This window comes from Heteronotia binoei, chromosome 11 (genome assembly GCF_032191835.1).
Source record: "Heteronotia binoei isolate CCM8104 ecotype False Entrance Well chromosome 11, APGP_CSIRO_Hbin_v1, whole genome shotgun sequence".
In the NCBI taxonomy this organism is placed as follows: domain Eukaryota; kingdom Metazoa; phylum Chordata; class Lepidosauria; order Squamata; family Gekkonidae; genus Heteronotia; species Heteronotia binoei.
The window spans coordinates 78,644,619-78,664,834 of NC_083233.1; the positions used below are offsets into that span (position 1 = coordinate 78,644,619).

Sequence of the window (20,216 nt, forward strand, 5' to 3'; positions counted from 1 at the left end):
ACATAGAATAAACGTCAGATGTTTGCGAGCCGGAAGGGAGGGAGGGAGGGAGAGAGGAAGGAAGGAAGGAAGGAAGGAAGGAAGGAAGGAAGGAAGGAAGGAAGGAAGGGAGGGAGGGAGGGAGGGAGGGAGGGAGGGAGGGAGGAAGGAAGGAAGGAAGGAAGGAAGGAAGGAAGGAAGGAAGGAAGGAAGGAAGGGAGGGAGGGAGGAAGGAAGGAAGGAAGGAAGGAAGGAAGGAAGGAAGGAAGGAAGGAAGGAAGGAAGGAAGGAAGGAAGGAAGGAAGGAAGGAAGGAAGGAAGGAAGGAAGGTAGGGAGGAGGAAGGAAGGTGGGGAGAAGGAAGGAAGGAAGGGAGGAGGGGAGGGAGGAGGGGAAGGAGGAAGGAAGGAAGGAGGGGAGGAGGAAGGGAGGGAGGTGGGGAGGAGGAAGGAAGGTGGGGAGGAAGGAAGAAAGGAAGGAAGGAGGGGAGGGAGGAGGGGAAGGAGGAAGGAAGGAAGGAAGGAGGGGAGGAGGAAGGAAGGGAGGGAGGTGGGGAGGAGGAAGGGAGGTGGGGAGGAAGGAAGGAAGGAAGGAAGGAAGGAAGGAAGGAAGGAAGGAAGGAAGGAAGGAAGGTGGGGAGGAAGGGGTGGGAAGAAAGCAACTTTAACTTTAAATGCATTCTCTGAGCTACCAGCTGGCTTAGCTTGGAAAAATGATTTAAAGAGAGAAATGCCTTCTCCGAGCCAGCTGATGGGATGGTGGGAGTTTCAAGAGCCACACAATATGCATGAAAGAGCCACAGTTTGGCCACTCCCATCCAAGTGGGAAGCCGTGTTGGTCTGAAGCAACAGAACAAAGTTAAGAGTCCAGGGGCACCTTGAAGACCAACAAGGTTTTATTCAAGGTGTGAGCTTTTGTGTGCATTCACACCTTGAATGAAACTTTGTTGGTCTTCAAGGTGCCCCTGGACTCTAGACTGAGAAGAAGGCCCCCGCCTTTGCCCATCAATTAAGCCGGGGGACACCCCTGTCCCTTCCCCTCCCAGCACAGCTGCTGCACCTGCCAACAGGTGGGTGAACTTAAGGGGAACAAACCAGCTTCTTAAGGCCTCAGAAGATTCAAGGAGGTCCTCAAGAAGAGCTTATTTGTAGGCTTTTAGGCAAATGCCCCCAAAGGTCCTTTTGTTCTAATCCAGACTACCTTTAAGGGATAGAAAGCATTTAGATTTCTGCACTGACATTCAACAGCTGTTTCTCACCATTCTGCCACTGAGACCATCTCATCATCGGGTTGGTTCCCCACGACGTGGTCAATGAAGTTCAGCCCTCCCGGAGGCCTGGCAAGAAACAAGAACAGCAACAGGGGAAGTTTGTGTTCCAAGAGCCGGCCGCTGTTATTCCAAACAAGCTGGGCTGGGACTGTTGGCATCTCAGGAGACTGGTGGTGGAATGTGCTGCCAAATCGCAGCCAATTTATGGCTACATCTCCGTGGCGCAGAGCGGTAAAACTACAGTACTGCAGTCGGAGCCCTCTGCTCACGACCTGAGTTCAAACCTGGCGGAAGCTGGGTTCACGTAGCCAACTCAAGGTTGACAGCCTTCAATACTTCCGAGGTCGGTCAAATGAGTACCCAGCTTGCTGGGGGGAAGGCAATGGCAAACCACCCCATAAAAAAGCCTGCCGTGAAAACGTCACCCCAGAGTCGGAAACGACTGGTGCTTGCACAGGGGACTACCTTTTTAAGAACATAAGAGAAGCCATGTTGGATCAGGCCAGTGGCCCATCCAGTCCAACAGTCTGTGTCACATAAGAACATAAGAGAAGCCATGTTGGGTCAGGCCAATGGCACATCCCGTCCAACACTCTGTGTCACATAAGAACATAAGAGAAGCCATGTTGGATCAGGCCAATGGCCCATCCCGTCCAATACTCTGTGTCACATAAGAACATAAGAGAAGCCATGTTGGATCAGGCCAGTGGCCCATCCAGTCCAACACTCTGTGTCACATAAGAACATAAGAGAAGCCATGTTGGATCAGGCCAATGGCCCATCCAGTCCAACACTCTGTGTCACATAAGAACATAAGAGAAGCCATGTTGGATCAGGCCAGTGGCCCATCCAGTCCAACACTCTGTGTCACATAAGAACATAAGAGAAGCCATGTTGGATCAGGCCAATGGCCCATCCAGTCCAACACTCTGTGTCACATAAGAACATAAGAGAAGCCATGTTGGATCAGACCAGTGGCCCATCCAGTCCAACCGTCTGTGTCTCATAAGAACATAAGAGAAGCCAGGTTGGGTCAGGCCAATGGCACATCCCGTCCAACACTCTGTGTCACATAAGAACATAAGAGAAGCCATGTTGGATCAGGCCAATGGCCCATCCCGTCCAATACTCTGTGTCACATAAGAACATAAGAGAAGCCATGTTGGATCAGGCCAATGGCCCATCCAGTCCAACACTCTGTGTCACACAGTGGCCAAAAAAACACAGGTGCCATCAGAAGGTCCACCAGCGGGGTCAGAACTCCAAATGCCCTCCCACTGTTGCCCCCCTCCCCAGCACCAAAACTACAGAGCATCCCTGCCCCAGACATAAGAGAAGCTGTGTTGGATCAGGCCAGTGGCCCATCCAGTCCAACGCTCTGTCACACAATGGCCAAAAAACCAAGGTGCCATCAGGAGGTCCACCAGCGGGGCCAGAACTCCAAATTCCCTCTCACTGTTGCCCCCCCCCAAGCACCAAGACTATAGAGCATCACTGCCCCAGACAGAGAGTTCCAACAATAAGCCATGGCTAATAGCCACTGATGGACCTCTGCTCCATATCTTTATCCAGACCCCTCTTGAAGCTGGCTATGCTTGTAGCTGCCACCTCCTGATCCTGAACGGTTTTCAAAACAAGAGATGAACAAAGGTGGCTTGCTTTTGCCTGCTTCTGTACAGCAACTCTGGACTTCTTGAGTGGTTTCCATCAAACTCGCAACCAAATCACGGCAAGCCCAGGGCAAGAGATGGTCAGAGGTGGCTTGCCATTGCCAGCCTCGGCAAAGCAACCCTAGACTTCCTTGGTGGTCTCCCATCCAAATACTAATCAGGGCTGACCGTGCTTAGCTTCCATGATTGGATGGTATTAGGTGAATCTGAGCCTTCCAGGCCAGGGCAGGACTTGCTGCAGCACCCTGAAAGCAAGTACGACACAACAAACCCACATCAAGTTGCTGCCACATCAAGTGTGTTGGAATGGGGGCCTCTGTTTGCCAGCTTGAAATTGGACATTTTCCTCTTGGTACTTACAGACTTTTCAGCAGCGGGTCCTTGAAGAGAGGTTGTTCAAAACCAGGTAGGAAAAGGCCTTTGTAGTCTATCTTCTCAATCAGGGTGTGGGTGGTGTCTCCATACTAGAGAGAGGAAAGGAGACATGGCTTAGACTGAAGACTATTCCAGTGGTTTGGGCACCCGGGACCATGCCGGGTCAGGGCCCCTCTGGCTTTTGCGGCAGCCGACGAACAATGTGCCAACTGACACCAGCACCGGCATCCATAGTGGGACCAGTTGGGCCCCACCTTGCTATGTTGAGAGTCAGGAAGCTTTTGGTCTAGAGCAGGGTTTTGATCTAGAACAAACTTGCTTAACGTAAGAGCCACATAGAACGAAAGTCAGATTTTGAGAGCCACAAGACATGGACATGGGAGGGAGGGAGGGAGGGAGGGAGGGAAGGAAGGAAGGAAGGAAGGAAGGAAGGAAGGAAGGAAGGAAGGAAGGAAGGAAGGAAGGAAGGAAGGAAGGAAGGAAGGAAGGAAGGAAGGAAGGAAGGAAGGAAGGAAGGAAGGAAGGAAGGAAGGAAGGAAAATAGATGGGGGAGGGAGAAGTGGAAAGAAAGTAATTTTAACTTTACATGCATTCTCCAAGCTACCTTCTGTCTTGGCTTGGATAAGTGATTTTAAGACAGAAATGCCTTCTACAAGCCAGCTGACAGGGTGATGAGGGTTTCAAGAACCACATAGTATGTGTAAAAGAACCACATTTGTGCATCAAATCTTTGTGCATGTAAGCTGCTTTGAGAAGGGAGCATCAAGTAAATAAAAATAGCTGGAGTCTTTGCAGGCCGTGTTTGGTCCAGAGAGGCTCAACAAAGCTCAGCACCACTTCCTTTCCCTTCCCAACTGCAGTGTTCTGAGCAAAGGGATCAAGAGGTTGGAAAATATTTTCCCAACACAGGAAGGCTATAAACCAGGGGCATATATGCCTGTTTTCAAATGCCCCGTAGCTCAGAGTGGTAAAGCAGCAGTACTACAGTACTGTAGTCTGAACTCTCTGCTCACGACATGAGTTCGATTCTGGTGGAAGCTGGGTTCAGGTAGCTGGCCCAAGGTTGACCCAGCCTTCCATCCTTCTGAGGTCAGTCAAATGAGTACCCAGCTTGCTGGGGGGAAAGTGTAGATGACTGGGGAAGGCAATGGCAGACCACCCCATAAAAAGTCTGCCGTGAAAACGTTGTGAAAGCAACGTCACCCCAGAGTCAGAAACGACTGGTGCTTGTACAGGGGACCTTTCCTTTCCTCAGATGCAAATAGCAGTTGAAAAGGTAGATCTTAGGGGAGGTTGAGTCCAAGCTAGGCTTGCCAACTCTGGGTTGGGAAATTCCTGGAGATTTTAGGGGTAGAACCTGGAAAAGTGGTTGTTTGAGGGGGGGGAGGGGCCTCAGCAGGGGATAATGCCATAGAGTCCACCCTGCAAAGCAGCCCAGGGGAACTGATCTCTGTTGTCTGGAGATCAGATGGAATTCTGGGAGATCTCTAGATCCTGCTTGGAAACTGGCAACCCCAGTACCAGTAGCCCTCTCATTTAAAAAAATGAGCACTGCTTGTGGCTGCAGCAAAGAGACAAGTGATTCCCAGTTATTTTGCTCAGGAATATGGTTTTTTTAAATTTAATTTCAAATTTTATTATTAATATAACCACAATTACATTCTTGTCAGATAAAAAACAAAACAAAAAAAACCACAGTTCAAATGTTAAACATAATCAAGCCAGGTAATGTAGAAGTTGATATTGGATTTATATTCCTCCCTATACTCTGAATCTGAGCCTCAGAGCAATCCCAATCTGCTTTACCTCCCCCCCACCGCAACAAATACCCTGTGAGGTGAGTAGGGCTGAGGCAATCATAGAATCATAGAGTTGGAAGGGACCTCTGGGGGCATCTAGTCCAACCCCCTGCACAATGCAGGAAACTCACAAACACCTCCCCCTAATTCACAGGCTCTTCATTGCTGTCAGATGACCATCTAGCCTCTGTTTAAAAACCTCCAAGGAAGGAGAGCCCACCACCTCCCGAGGAAGCCTGTTCCACTGAGAAATCGCTCGGTCAGGAAGTTCTTCCTAATGTTGAGCCGGAAACTCTTTTGATTTAATTTCAACCCATTGGTTCTGGTCCTACCTTCTGGGGCAACAGAAAACAATTCCACACCATCCTCTATATGACAGGCTTTCAAGTACTTGAAGATGGTGATCATATCACCTCTCAGCCACCTCCTCTCCAATGTAAACATCACCAGCTCCTTCAACCTTTCCTCATAGGACTTGGTCTCCAGACCCCTCACCATCTTCGTCGCCCTCCTCTGGACCTATTCCAGCTTGTCTATATCCTTCTTAAAATGTGGTGCCCAAAACTGAACACAATACTCCAGGTGAGGTCTTACCAGAGCAGAGTAAAGCGATCCCATCACATCACGTGATCTGGACACTATACTTCTGTTGATACAGCCCAAAATTGCATTTGTCTTTTTAGCCACTGCATTACACTGTTGACTCATGTTCAGCGTATGATCCACTAAGACCTCTAGATCCTTTTCACACATACTACTGCTAAGACAAGTCTCCCCCATCCTATAACCATGCATTGGATTTTTCCTACCTAAATGCAGAACTTTACATTTATCCCTGTTAAAATTAAGTTCATTGATTTTAGCTCAGTTTGCCAGCCTATCAAGGTCATCCTGGATCCTGTTTCTGTCTTCTTCTGTGTTTGCAACCCCTCCCAAGAGAGCTCTGACAGAAGCTGGCCTTTCAAGGACAATTTTGTGAGAGCTCTGGCTGACCCAAGGCCATTCCAGCAGCTGCAAGTGGAGGAGTGGGGAATCAAACCTAGTTCTCCCAAATAAAAGTCTGCACACTTCACCATGCCAAACTGGCAAAATTACTACACATTTTCAAAAATACATAATTTTTTGATACAGTCTATTGTTTGGTATAATCTCATTATCTGTGAGATAATAATTGGATACCAGATCGCAGTTAATTTGGCTTCTTGAGTTTCTGATGTAAGTGGGGTTACATTAGACACGATCTTATCCATTGCTCTGTGATACGTTATAAGGATTTCTGAAATAATGTACGCAGGGCTTTTCCTGCATAAATGAACATATGAAGCTGCCTTATACTGAATCAGACCCTTGGTCTATCAAAGTCAGTCTTGTCTTCTCAGACTGGCAGCGGCTCTCCTGGGTCTCAAGCTGAGGTTTTTCACACCTATTTGCCTGAACCCTTTTTTGGAGATGCCAGGGATTGAACCTGGGACCTTCTGCTTCCCAAGCAGATGCTTTACCACTGAGCCACCGTCCCTCCCCAAATGTTACTTCCTAACTGGTTTTTAAAAACTGAATCAAGGATAGCCTCCCCTCCCCTTCTTACCGTCTGAACGACTGCAAATTTCACCTTCCCAAACTTGTCTTCCTCTATCCAAGGCTCTTTTAGTACTTTGGCTCCCCGTTCTCTTGCTTTCTGAAGGGGAAAGAAAGGCAGGAAACGTGTTGACCGGGGCAAGCATGTTGGTGACGAAGCTTGGAGGCACAGAAGAGAATTTCTCGCTGGTGGTTTACCTGCACAATGAAATCACAATCCTGCACCTCAAAAGCAACGTCTCGAACGCCGTCTCCGTGCTTCACTAAGTGGGCACCCATTTCTGCACATTGAGAGAGAAAGATCATTTCAGGGAGGAGACATCGCTCAAAAGCCATTCGTCACGATGGATGGAACGAACCTCCACGTTCAGAAGCAGTAAGTAAGACAGAAACAACAGGGGAGGGGCAGTGGCTTCATGCCTTGCTTGTGACTGAGCAGAGGGTGACCTTGGCTAGAAATCGAGGGTTAGTCAGGCTCTCTAGGACGGCTTATAGTTTGTTGTTGTTCAGTCGCACAGTCGAGTTCGACTCTTTGCAACCCCATGGAAAGAAAGTTTGTACAAAGTAAAACAAACAAACAAAAAAAAAGAACCGAGATTTACAAACACCAGCACAACTTTAGCAGAAAGGAAGAAGGCATTTCCATCCACCAATCTTGGTACCCAGCTCTGCAAAACACCCTAAAGTCTATAAAGTGCAGAAATCCACAGAACAACCAGCACATTCCACAGAACAATCAGCACAGTCAACAACCATCTTCCTTATCTTCACACCCCTTCCAACCCTCCCAGCAATTAACACAGAACAATGGTCACATTCAACAGCCAGTTTCCTTATCACTACCCTTCCAGGAAGCCCCACCAAACAATGGGCACATCCACAAACCTATTGCCCTTTCACCACACCCCCTCCAGCCTAGAAATAGCAGCTCTCCAGCAGCCCTGGCCCCACTCAATGCACAGCAGCCAAGAAGGTCAGAGCGCCTGCTCCGGCTGCAACGCCACTGAGGATGTTCTCCGCAGCCGAGAACGAAATGTCTGGAAGAAAAACTTTCTCCAGTAGAACACGGCACTTGAGCCCGAAAGATTGTACAAACCCTAATGATGTTACCAGCCGTGAAAACCTGAAATCTTTGATTAAAAAAAAGAAAGTTTGTACAAAGTAAAGAATGTGCTGGAATGGCCTTGGGTCAGCCATAGCTCTGGTAGGAGTTGTCCTTGAAAGGGCAGCAGCTGTGAGAGCTTTCTCAGCCCCACCTACCTCACAGGGTGTCTGCTGTGATGGGGATGGTGGTAAAGGAGATTGTGATTGCTCTGAAACTCTGAGATTCAAAGTATAGGGCGGGTGTGTATATGTACAATCTGTGTCTTTTGTTTTATAGTGGGATATATAGTATATGTACATTCTCTGTCTTTTGTTTTATAGTAGGAGTGGCCAAACTTGCTTAATGTAAGAGTCGTGTAGAATAAACATCAGATGTTTGAGACTCACAAGGCACGGATTTCAGCTGCTTGAGAGCTGCAAGGAAAATAGATAGGGGGAGAGAGAGGTGGAAAGAAAGCAACTTCAAATGCATTCTCCAAGCCACCGGCTGGCTTGGCTTGGAGAAGTGTTTTAAAGAGGCAAATGCCTTCTCTAAGCCAGCCAATGGGGTGGCGGGGCTTCGAGAGCCTCACAATATGTGTGAAAGAGCCACATGAGGCTCTCGAGTCGCAGTTTAGCCACCCCTGGCTCATAGGTTCTTAAAGCATCACAGAGAAACTGCATGCATTTTTTGAAAAGACAGGGTGGTTGGGATTCTGTAGCTGCTGTCCTGACGTAGGACCCCAATCTGCAAGGCTTCCTTCCCCATTCTTTCTGGTGAGCTAATCCTTGAAAATGTAAGGAAAACACTACTTTTCCAACCTGATATTTGGAAGCGAAATAAACTACTAAACAAGCAATTTAGATGCAAAGGGCAGCCAATTTGTTTATTTTGTTCCAGTCACAAAATCTTCATCTTCCTGTTCCAATTTGCATGGAATAAGGATATTCCTGTCTGTACTTATTAAGTTAGTCGGCATCTGCTGATATTGCAAAACGTGATTCTCTAGGTCAATCAGATGCAATGTTATAAAATTATATACGCGCACATAGAATGTACATATACACATGCACAGAACCATAGAGTTGGAAGGGACCTCCAAGGTCATCTAGTCCAGCCCTCTGCACAACACATGGCAATGCTTGGAGTAACAGAGAATCCCTCGCTGATGGTTTACCTACACAACAAAATCGCACCCTTGCACCTCAAAGGCAATTTATATATTAAAAATAGCAGCATGGAAGACAACTGAAAATCAGTCAACTAAACCACATTCCGGTTTAAAGGTTTACCCCAGCCCTGCCTACTGAAAACCAAAGAATCTGACTATCTTCTTAAAAGTCACGGGATGGGTGGACAAAAGGGCTTCAAATTTACCTTCATTTCCTGGGTTGAGAGCCGAGGAGAAGACAAAGATAATCTGGAAATACAATAAGCACATATTCACTTTTCCTAATTCAGCCAATGAGGAGAAGCAGTTAGAGTGCCGGCAGACTTTGGATACAGGAGACCCGAGTTCCAATCCCTGCTGTGTCATGAAGTTCTCTGAGTGACCTCGGGTCAGTCCCTCTCAGCCTAACAGGCTTGCTGTAAGTCCATTTTTGCCCTCCAGTCTGCCCTGATCACTGCCTGCAGTGCAGGTGGGGTGGGGGTGGTTTGAAGGCAAGGCCCCAGCAGCTGTAAAAAGATTGTTTTTTTGAGCAGGAACACACCAGAACGCAGTTTCGCCTGGCTTAGCATCATGTGTGTGGCCTAATAGGCATATAAGTTCCCGCTGCGTGAAGCAATGGTAAAATCAGGGGTGTGGCCTAATATGCAAATGAGTTCCTGCTGTAAGGCAGTCAGAGGGGCCCCTCCCTGCTTCGTAGCTCCTTGCCCCAGTTGCTGCTTCCCCTAGCTCCACAGACTGCAGATAAATAAATGCAACGCAGAGGTTGGCAGTGATGGTGCTGTGGCTGACGGGTGTTGGGGCCCTGCAGCGGGGGGGCGGGGAGAGGAAAGGACTTTGCCAGGGGCCAACTGCCCCAATTGCCCTGCGGCTGACTACCCCCATCCCCCAGGCAAGAACTACCACAGAACCCAGCTTTCCAAGCCAATGATGTAACTTTACTAATGGATGCCCACCCCACCACTCCCTCTCTTGGCCCCTCATGGCAGGCAGTGGCCGCCCCCAACCTTCTGTCTCCTTTTACTCAGAACGTAAGCTTTCGTGTGCATGCACACTTTTTCAGACGAGGAATGAGGTACAGTAAGCAGAGTAACATATAGATGGTGGGGTTTGCAATGCAAAGTGGTACGAAGTTAAAATCCAATAGCAGAATAGTAAAATCAACAAATGCCCGAAAACCTTTGATCTGGGTTGCATTGGCATGGTAACAGTAACATGTCAGAATGTGAGAATGTCTGTTAATTATTCTATCGCTAGTAAGCCTGGGTCAAAATGAGGGCATTTCTTTCCCAGAAGTTTTTCTTGTCCAACTAATTCACCTTATAACATGTAACATAAATATATACATCATTCTAGTTTGCTATTAGAAAAAAAAAATACATTAAAATATAGTGGAAGATGGGTAATGATATATGTAATGAGATAAACAGCCAATATCCCTTATTTCAGTAAGTCAATACAAAAACATTATTCTGATATTCTGTCCTAAAAGAGAAATACATTGGAACACTGTGGATATATAGTCATACTTGGTGAAAGTGGGTTTAGCGTATGTAATGAGATAAAAGACCAATATCCTTGTTCAGTCCTGGGGACATATTTGTTCCAAGTTTCATAATAATTTGTAATTCAGCAATTTCCCCCTCCATTCTGTTCTCGAAGTTCCTTTACAGTAAAACAGCAACTCTGAGGTCACCCAATGAATGCTCTGGAAGGTTAAAGTGTTCTCCCACAAGTTTCTCAGTTTTGTGATTCCTGTTGTCAGATTTGTGTCCATTTATCCTTTGTCATAAGGTTTGTCCTATGTAGAGAACCGAAGGGCATTGTTGGCATTTAATGGCATATATCAGGGATGGCCAACTGTAGCGCTCCGGATGTTTTTTGCCTACATCTCCCCAGCCAGCATGGCCAATGGCTGGGGCTGATGGGAGTTGTAGGCAAAAAAACATCTGGAGAGCTACCGTTGGCCACCCCTGGCATATATAATGTTGGAAGATGAACAAGTGAATGAGCCTGAGATGGTGTAGTTAATGTTGTGAGGTCCTGTGATTGTGTTAATGTTGTGAGGTCCTGCGATTGTATGTGGCAGCAAAGTTGGCACTTGGGTTTATTGCAGGCTCTGGTACCAGAGCTGATATAATTTAGTACACCTTCTGGTGATGTCCGGGATGTGTGGCACATGCAAAGGAGCTGTGCTCATGAGCTTCGGCACCTCTTTTTCTGTTCAGTGACCCCTGGACAGAGCCCAACAGTTACCTTGTCCTGCTTGATGGCGTGGGAGGCCACTTCCCGGCTTCCGGTTTCCAGCCCTCTGTAGGCCATTTCTTCAAAGCCCATTTTGTCACAATAAAACGAGGCCGCCTTCAAAACACACACAAATGGAGAAGAAGCACAGGGGCTGAGTCAAAAGAGCAGCTCCCCCTGAGAGGGGAGGGAAACACCTGGGAAGCACAGACCTCTCCTGCGCGAGTGACTGGCAGAGCTACCCCTCCCGTGGTGCCAACTTCTTTTCTGGGCACTGCTGTTTAGGGTTGCCAATCCCCAGGTGGGGGCAGGGGATCCCCTGGTTTGGAGGCCCTCCCCCCACTTCAGGGTTATCAGAAAGTGGGGGAGAGAGGGACATGTCTCCTGGGTAGCCGCCCTGAGCCTGCTTCGGCGGGGAGGGCAGGATACAAATAAAATGATGATGATGATGATGATGATGATGATGATGGGTACTCCATTATTCCCTATGGAGACCGATCCCCATAGGGTATAATGGATAATTGGTCTGCAGGTATCTGGGGTGGCTGTTTTTTTGAGGTAGAGGCACCACATTTTTAGCATAGCATCTGGTGCCTTTCTTCAAAACACCCTTCAAGTTTCAAAAAGATTGGACCAGGGGGTCCAATTCTATGAGCCCCCAAAGAAGGTGCCCCTATCTTTCACTATTTCCAGTGGAGGGAAGGCATTTAAAAGGTGTGTGGTCCCTTTAAATGTGATGGCCAGAACTCCCTTTGGAGTTCAATTATGCTTGTCATACCCTTGCTCCTGGCTCCACCCCCAACGTCTCCTTGCTCCACCCCTAAAGTCTCCTGGCTCCACCCCCAATATCCCCAGATATATCTTGAATAGGACTTGGCAACCCTAATGGGAATCCACGGAGATGCTTGTCTCTGTGACACTCCCCCCCATCTGTGTCTCATAGGGTTGCCAGCCGCCAGGTGTGGCCTGGAGATCTCCCAGGATCGCAACGGATTCCCAAACAACCCAGATAGGTTCCCCAAGAGAAACCAGCTGCTTCAGAGGGGGGTGGGACTCCAGGGTCTTACACCCCTCTGGGCGCCTTCCCTCCCCCAAGCTCCACCTTCCCCAGCAGGGTCTCCCTTCCAAATAGGGTTGCCAGTCCCCAGGTGGGGGCAGGGGATCCCCCGGTTTGGAGGCCCTCCCCCTCTTCAGGGTCATCAGAAAGTGGGGAGGGGGAAGGAAATGCCTGCTGGGCACTCCATTATCGTCAGACACTGGAAAGCGTTATTGTTATGATACAATGCTGTGTTCAAACTGCAATGAGTTGCTTGACCTAACTGACTCCATTTGCTAACATTTGCTACTAACCCCAAGTAGAAACCTTGCATATCAAAGTAGAAGTGAAGCTGTTACTAACCCCACTGTGAATTCCTGCCATTGGTACTAACAAAGGCAACGACCCTTTGAAGATGAAATGCCTCAGGGGCAGCTAGCGGAGCTGTTCCTGTGAGAATGGGAACCACAACGAGATAAGGGAAAGCAAATGTGTGAAATGTATCGCTGTAGTGTGGGAATGTAGATTTGTTTAGAGAACCTTTGGTGTGCTCCTAGTTAAAACATCTATGCTCCAGAGAAAGAGTATCAGTTCCAAGGTATCTATGCTCAGAAACCTTGGACTATCAAATAAAGTCTTAACATTGTAACAAATGGAAGTCTGTTAATTTGAAGTTCCACTGTCTGACAATTATTCCCTGTGGAGACCGATTCCATTCCCTGCAGCCGCTGTGGCCGGACCTGCCTGTCCCACATTGGTCTTGTCAGCCACCAGCGAGCCTGCAGCAAACGTGGACTATTGCACCCTTCTTAAATCTTCGTTCGCGAAGCCAAGCCGAGAGATAATGGATAATTGATCCATGGGTATTTGGGTCTCGGGGGGGGGGCTGTTTTTTGAGGTAGAGGCACCAAATTTCTAGCATAACATCTGATGCCTCTCCTTAGAACATCCCCCAAGTTTCAAAAGGATTGGACCAGGGGGTTCAATTCTACGAGCCCCCAAAGAAGGTGCTCCCATCCTTCATTATTTCCAAATAAGGGAAGACATTAAAAAGGTGTGCGGTCCCTTTAAATGGGATAGCCAGAACTCCCTTTGGAGTTCAGTTGTGCTAGTCACACCCTTGCTCCTGGCTCCACCCCCCCAAAGTTCCCAAATAGTTCTTGAATTGGACTTGGCAACCCTACTCCCAAATCAGGTGCCTCCGAGGACCACCAGCCACCCAGATCAGAGCAGCAGCTACCCGGGGAGGCCCCTCTTGCGTCACCAGTCCAAAGACCGGCCGGGTTGAATCTGCCACGTGGAGCCCCGGGCGAGGGAGGCCCCAAGCGCAATGCAATGCAATGCAATGCAGGCGGCTCAGCACCGCCCCCCCACCGCCGCCAGAAAGGCCTCCCCCTCCCCTCCCCCTGGCCGACTCCAATCAGAGAAGGGCCAAGAGGAGCCCGGAGCCCGCCCACCTCCCACCCCCCCTGCAAATAAAAGAGATGACGTAGGACCCAGCCCCCCCCCCCCCAGCGAGAGCGGATTGGCTCCCCTACCTGCTTGGCGTTTCCCACCCAGAAGGTCAGCGAATGGAAGTGGAGGAAGCGGCCCTTCGCCGGCTGCGGGAGAGAGAAAGAGAGGAAGGCGGCACTTGATCACTCCAAGCCTCCTACCCGGCTGGCCGTTCCCACCTCCCCAAACAAAACCCCGGCTCTTGCAGGATCAGAAATCCAGACCTCTCCAAATGGGGGCTGCAGGGCCTCCAGCGTGCTCCCCCAGCTAGGGTTGCCAACCTCCTCCAGGTGGGTCCTGGAGATCCCTCGGAATTCGAACTCCTCTCCAGGCGACAGAGGTCATTTCCCCTGGAGGAAATGGCTGCTTTGGAGGGTGGACTCTAGGGCATAATATCCCACGGAGGTCCTGCCCCTCCCCAAATTCCCCCTTCCTCAGGTCCCCCCTCCCAGAAAAAAGCTCTACATATCTCTCAACCCAAGAGAGTTGGGGGGACTCAGTGGGGGTGCGATGCCACAGAATCCGCCCCCCAGAGCTGCCACCGTGTCCTCCTGGGGAACTGATCTCTGGAGACCAGCTGTAATTCCAGCCGGAGAACGCTTGGCACCCTCTGCCACGTGCTCCAGGGGTCCCTTTGGACCGAGGATGGCTTCAGCTGCCTGGGAACTCCTCTGGGAAATCTCCATCCCTATTTGGCCTGGTGCAGAGATGCTGAAGACTGTCTCTTGCAATTCCTGAGTGCTCCCTCCCCACACACTCTCCATATCTGAGCATCCTCCTTCTGGCTCTCTGAGATGGGGGTGAGGGTAGGTACAGCTGCTCCTCAGGCCCATTCAATAGAATTCAGCAATTGTTACAGCCAGAGTTAGATGGAGAAGATATTGGATTTATACCCCGCCCTCCACCCTGAATCTCAGAGAAGCTTACAATCTCCTTTACCTTCCTCCCCCACAACAGACACCCTGTGAGGTAGGTGGAGCTGAGAGAGCTCTGACAGAAACTGCCCTTCCAAGGACAGCTTTGCAAGAGCTATGACTGACCCAAGGCCATTCCAGCAGCTGCAAATGGAGGAGAGGGGAATCAAACCGAGTTCTCCCAGATAAGAGTCCGCGCACTTAACCACCACACCAGCAGCAAAGAGCTGGTGTTCTTCCTTCCTTGCCTTGCCATCTGGTGAGTGAATCTCCTGCAGAGAAGGATTTCAACTGAGGTCTACATTTCCCATACCTAGATTATGTAGAAGAGCCTGGTTCCATTGCAGAGGAAAGGAAGCATCTACATCTTTTCCACCATTCATAGACTGGCTCCATTAAGAACAAAGACAGTGGAGTTCTTGTCGGATCAGAAATGGAAATTTCTGCACATTCTGGGTCCTTGCAGCAGGATAAAGGTAAAGGTAGCCCCCTGTGCAAGCACCAGCCGTTTCCGACTCTAGGGTTGCCAACGTCACATCAGGACATTTTCACGGCAGACTTTTTACAGGGTGGTTTGCCATTGCCTTTCCCAGTCATCTACGCTTTCCCCCCAGCAAGCTGGATACTCATTTTAGCAACCTCGGAAGGATGGAAGGCTGAGTCGACCTTGAGCTGGCTACCTGAACCCAGCTTCTGCTGGGATCGAACTCAGGTCGTGAGCAGAGGGCTCCGACTTTAGTACTGCAGCTTTACCACTCTGCGCCACAGCAGGATAAAGCCTACCAAAAGAGGACAACCGTCCTTCACAATTTGGATCAGGAGTGGACAAACAGTGGCTCTGGACTTTTAAAAAGGGTCTTTTCACAATTTGGATCAGGAGTGGACAAACAGTGGCCCTGGACTTTTAAAAAGGGTCTTTCCATTTCTCGGCAATACTTGAATCACAAGTATTTTGATAACCTTGCTACGTTAAATATTAATTCTCTTTGCAAATGTTTCCCAATCTCCACGAAGGGGAGCAAATGCAGAGTAAAATAAGATTAGTGAGCCTGAGAAACGCATATTTGCTTTCTTCCCTGAGACACGGTTTTTTATAAAGGATTCCCCCCCCCCCTTTGCTGTATAGCAGGGTTGGCCAAACTGTGGCTCGGGAGCCACATGTGGCTCTTTCACATATATTGTGGGGCTCTTGCAGCCCCCACTGTCCTATTGGCTTAGAGAAAGCATTTCTTTCTTTAAATCTCTTCTCCAAGCTAAGCAATGAGGGTCCTGTGAATTTAGGGGGAGGTGCTTGTGAGTTTCCTGCGTTGTGCAGGGGGTTGGACTAGATGACCCCGGAGGTCCCTTCCAACTCTATGATTCTGTTTGCCTTCTTTCTTTCCTTCTTTCCTTGTCTCACAGCTCTCAAGCGTCTGATGTTCATGTCTTGCGGCTCTCAGACGTCTGACATTTATTCTGTGAGGCTCTTACGTTAAGCAAGTTTGCCCGCTCCTGCTGCATAGGATGTGTTCTCCCCCTTTGCCTCTCTAATCCCTGATTTTCTTGGAAATGCCTTCTTTTCCCTAGTGGAACACCCTCTCGGGTAAATAGCTGCAGACTGCCAAATTGATACGCTTACTGTTTTGTAATTGTAATACAGCACAATATTATGCAACCACGTTATTTTCAAAAGTCATCAGAATAAGACTGCATGGTAAATTTCAGAACAAAGTCTGAGTCCAGTGGCACTTAAGACCAACGAAGTTTTATTCAAAGTATAAGAGAGCCAGTTTGGTGTAGTGTCTAAATGCACGGACTCTTATCTGGAAGAACCGGGTTTGATTCCCCCCATTCTCCACATGCACCTGCTGATGTGACAATTCTCACAGAGCTGTTCCTTTCAAGAGCAGTTTCTGTCAGAGCTCTCTTAGCCCCACCTATCTCACAGGGTGTCTGTTGTGGGGAGAGGAAGAAGACTGAAGATTTATACCCTGCTCTTCTCTCTGAATCAGAGACTCAGAGCGGCTTACAATCTCCTATATCTTCTCCCCGCCATAACAGACACCCTGTGAGGTGGATGGGGCTAAGAGCTCTCCTAGAAGCTGCCCTTTCAAGGACAACTCCTCTGAAAGCTATGGCTGACCCAAGGCCATTCCAGCAGCTGCAAGTGGAAGAGTGGGGAATCAAACCCAGTTCTCCCAGATAAGAGAGCTCTGGCTGACCCAAGGTCATTCCAGCAGGTGCAAGTGGAGGAGTGGGGAATCAAACCCGGTTCTCCCAGATAAGAGAGCTCTGGCTGACCCAAGGCCATTCCAGCAGGTGCAAGTGGAGGAGTGGGGAATCAAACCCGGTTCTCCCAGATAAGAGAGCTCTGGCTGACCCAGGGCCATTCCAGCAGGTGCAAGTGGAGGAGGGGGGAATCAAACCCGGTTCTCCCAGATAAGAGTCTGCACACTTAACCACTACACCAAACTGGAAGGGAAGGAGATTGTAAGCCACTCTGAGACTCCTTCAGGTAGTGAAGGGCAGGGTATAAATCCAGTCTCTTCTTCTGTCATGTGCACACTTACTTTTTCAGATATATTGAAATGGAAATTACCAGTCCATACACATATATGTATGTATGGACACATAGTATGGAGCAATAAAGTAGCATACAGCATAAAGAAGACATTTGACCTCATTCAGCCTTTACATCTGTATTCTCACCATACAGCCTCTTTATTTTATTTCTTATTTGGAATAACATTTTAGAATAGTTGATTGTAATGTAACATACTGAATATTAGAATGTAATGTGATTTGTAATGGTAGATAGGAAAGTGTTTCTCTGGTCTGGCGACAGGGGAGAGAACTTTACACAGCCGATCGTCCCACCTCAAAGAAGAAGATGCTGTAAGGTCACTACCACGCTTGAGAGGAGACAGAGGGAGCATAATGGCAGGGTCTCCGTTAATTACTCTCAGCATTCCACAGTTAAGGCTACAAAGCCCATCAACCTCCAAATTTTGATATTTATTTCCTTCACCATGTTTCCCACCAGAATTAAACCCAAACAAATGGCAACCCTATCAACTACCATATCAAACAGATGGCAACCATATCAGCTTTTTATTCCTGTTTGGATCTCTTAAACATCCCCATTATGTTGTATGCTAATTTGCTGCTCTCCATCTACCTATATGTATGGACTGATAATTTCCATTTCAAGGTATCTGAAGAAGTGTGCATGCACGTGAGAGCTTATACCTTGAATAAAAGTTTGTTGGTCTTAAAAGTGCCCCTGGACACAAACTTTTGTTCTTCTGCTTCAGACCAACAAAGCTACCCACCCAAATCTGTCGTCATGGTAAACTTCAGTCCAAAGTTTATTTTGGATATGAATTAGTCTAAGGGAGAAATCATATTATACCTTGTACTGAATTGAAGCATTGTTAAAAATTCCTTTTGTATACAAAACAGTCAAATATCTCATTGCAGACCAACCCTACGCCTCAGAGTTATGCCCATCTAAACCCACAGACTTTAACGGACATGGAGAGATGTAATTCTGTCTGGGACTGTACTGTAAGATTAGAGGAAGGTTAGGAAAGCAAGGCGGAAACCATCTTGTCGAGTTGAGGGCCTCTTGATAGACACTATGGAACAAAGCAGTAGACAAGTTCACCTTTAAGACCAACTAAGTTTTATTCAGAATGTAAGCTTTTGCATGCTCTTAAGAGATATTGAAGAAGATATTGGATTTATATCCTGCCCTCCACTCCGAAGAGTCTCACAGCAGCTCACAATCTCCTTTACCTTCCTCCCCCACAACAGACACCCTGTGAGGTGCGTGGGGCTGAGAGGGCTCTCACAGCAGCTGCCGTTTCAAGGACAACCTCTGCAAGAGCTATGGCTGACCCAAGGCCATGCTAGCAGGTGCAAGTGGAGGAGTGGGGACTCAAACCCGGCTCTCCCAGATAAGAGTCCGCACACTTAACCGCTACACCAAACTGTCTACACCAAACTGACTCTCCAAACCACTACACCAAACTGATTTTGAGCATACAAAAACTTACATTCTGAATAAAACTTAGTTGGTCTTAAAGGCGCACTTGTCTACTGCTTTGTTCTATTGCTTCAGACCAACACGGCTGCCTACAGGGCTCTATAGACACTTATGGGTTGGACAAAAAGTAACCTTCTGTTCACAGAAGGATTTGTCCACCTACAGCAGAATCTTCTGCATTTGGAAGAGGTTTTCCATTCATGTATGGATAACATCAGAAGAAACCAAGACGTGTGAAAGAATTTGCTTCTATTTAACAACTGCATGTACTGACACAAACTGATTCGTTTTGCAGGAACCAGGTATATGCATCAGTGAATTTCTGCTTCTGGTCCTTGTCCACCGGAAGGCTGGCGTGCACTAAAATAATCCTGTTGTACAGAAGCATTCCCTCACTGGATTTTGCCTGCTTCATCTAAATAGTAAAAATGATCACGTCATAAGACGCTAACACCAGATGTGATGCATTAAAGAGCAGGGAGGATTCTGGAGAGAGGATACAGTTAGTAACGTTTCGGTCTTACCTTCTCTCCTTTGTCCGTGTAAGATGTCTAGGGCAGAAAAGCACGAGGACAAAACAGAGCCGTTAGTATTTTTTTTTACTTAATCCAGAAGAATATTTTACCCCACGATTAACACCATTTGTATAAATAGGAGCTTCTTAAACATGTATTACCAAATGCTACAGACAATACTAGGAAGATGAAAGCACAGGAAATACAAGTATCTTCTGAATATGGATTTACCGAACTGTAAAACAAAATTATTAAGAACCCTCCTCCCCAATCGCTGACCAGGAAGTAGATTTTCAATCCCATCAGAAGGTCCAGATTTCAAGCCCAAAACGGTTTATAAATTGTACAGAGAAAAGGGGTTTCATTGTATCGTGTGGGGTGACAGCAGTGTGTTGGAAAATAAGGGTTAAGAAAGCCACTCACCATGTTTTTCCGTCTGTGGGAGCAGAAAAAAAGATCACCGAGAGACAGAGAGAGAAAGAGGGAGAGAGACCGTTTGGAGCCCTTTAGATATAGAAGTTCCCTGTGGCCCCACCTACTCCAGATGGGAATCTGAAACACATTAACCCAAAAGAGATTGTTTGCTGACTCTCAGCTGTTGACAGTGAATGAAGAGGGGGGCAGAGGAGAGACTTGCAGGTGTAGTGTGTACAGGGAAGCCCTGAGTTCACTTGGACATGATCTCTTTAAAACCATTGCATTCCCATATATTTCCTCGAGGGTTCTTAATAATTTTGAGAGAATTCGTCATGGTACTGGGATTGTGCCTCTTGGTATCGGTCGATACGGTACCGAGGGTATTGATGGCGATGGTAGTCAACCGAAGGGGATCTACGACATTGTGTAGCGATGTTGATGCGGAGATCTAGACGGAGATCGAGATCTGCTGTAATAGTAGTAACGGTCTCTGACCTGGCTTGCGGATCGATCAAGGTATCGACGGGAGTGTAAATCTCTATGTCCCTCTCGGCTAGGTGATCTATCTCGGTACCGGTAGCTCCGGGGTTCCCGGCGTCAAGGGGATTCTATTTGCAGAGGGGATACGGTAGCATCCTTGAATCTCCTTG

The 20,216-nt window shown here is 48.0% G+C and overlaps 1 protein-coding gene across 1 annotated transcript in view; it reads right to left on the reverse strand.

Annotated features, from left to right (window-relative positions):
* Window positions 1-19,634, reverse strand: part of HPD (4-hydroxyphenylpyruvate dioxygenase) — a 30,199-nt gene extending 10,565 nt beyond the window's left edge. Inside the window, 9 exon segments of the mRNA XM_060250156.1 lie at window positions 1,237-1,314; window positions 3,279-3,382; window positions 6,678-6,767; window positions 6,866-6,948; window positions 9,129-9,171; window positions 11,176-11,280; window positions 13,738-13,800; window positions 19,159-19,185; window positions 19,573-19,634. Of these exon segments, the coding sequence (XP_060106139.1) occupies window positions 1,237-1,314; window positions 3,279-3,382; window positions 6,678-6,767; window positions 6,866-6,948; window positions 9,129-9,171; window positions 11,176-11,280; window positions 13,738-13,800; window positions 19,159-19,185; window positions 19,573-19,575 (596 nt within the window). The 5' untranslated portion in view covers window positions 19,576-19,634.
* Window positions 19,635-20,216: the final 582 nt, after the last annotated feature.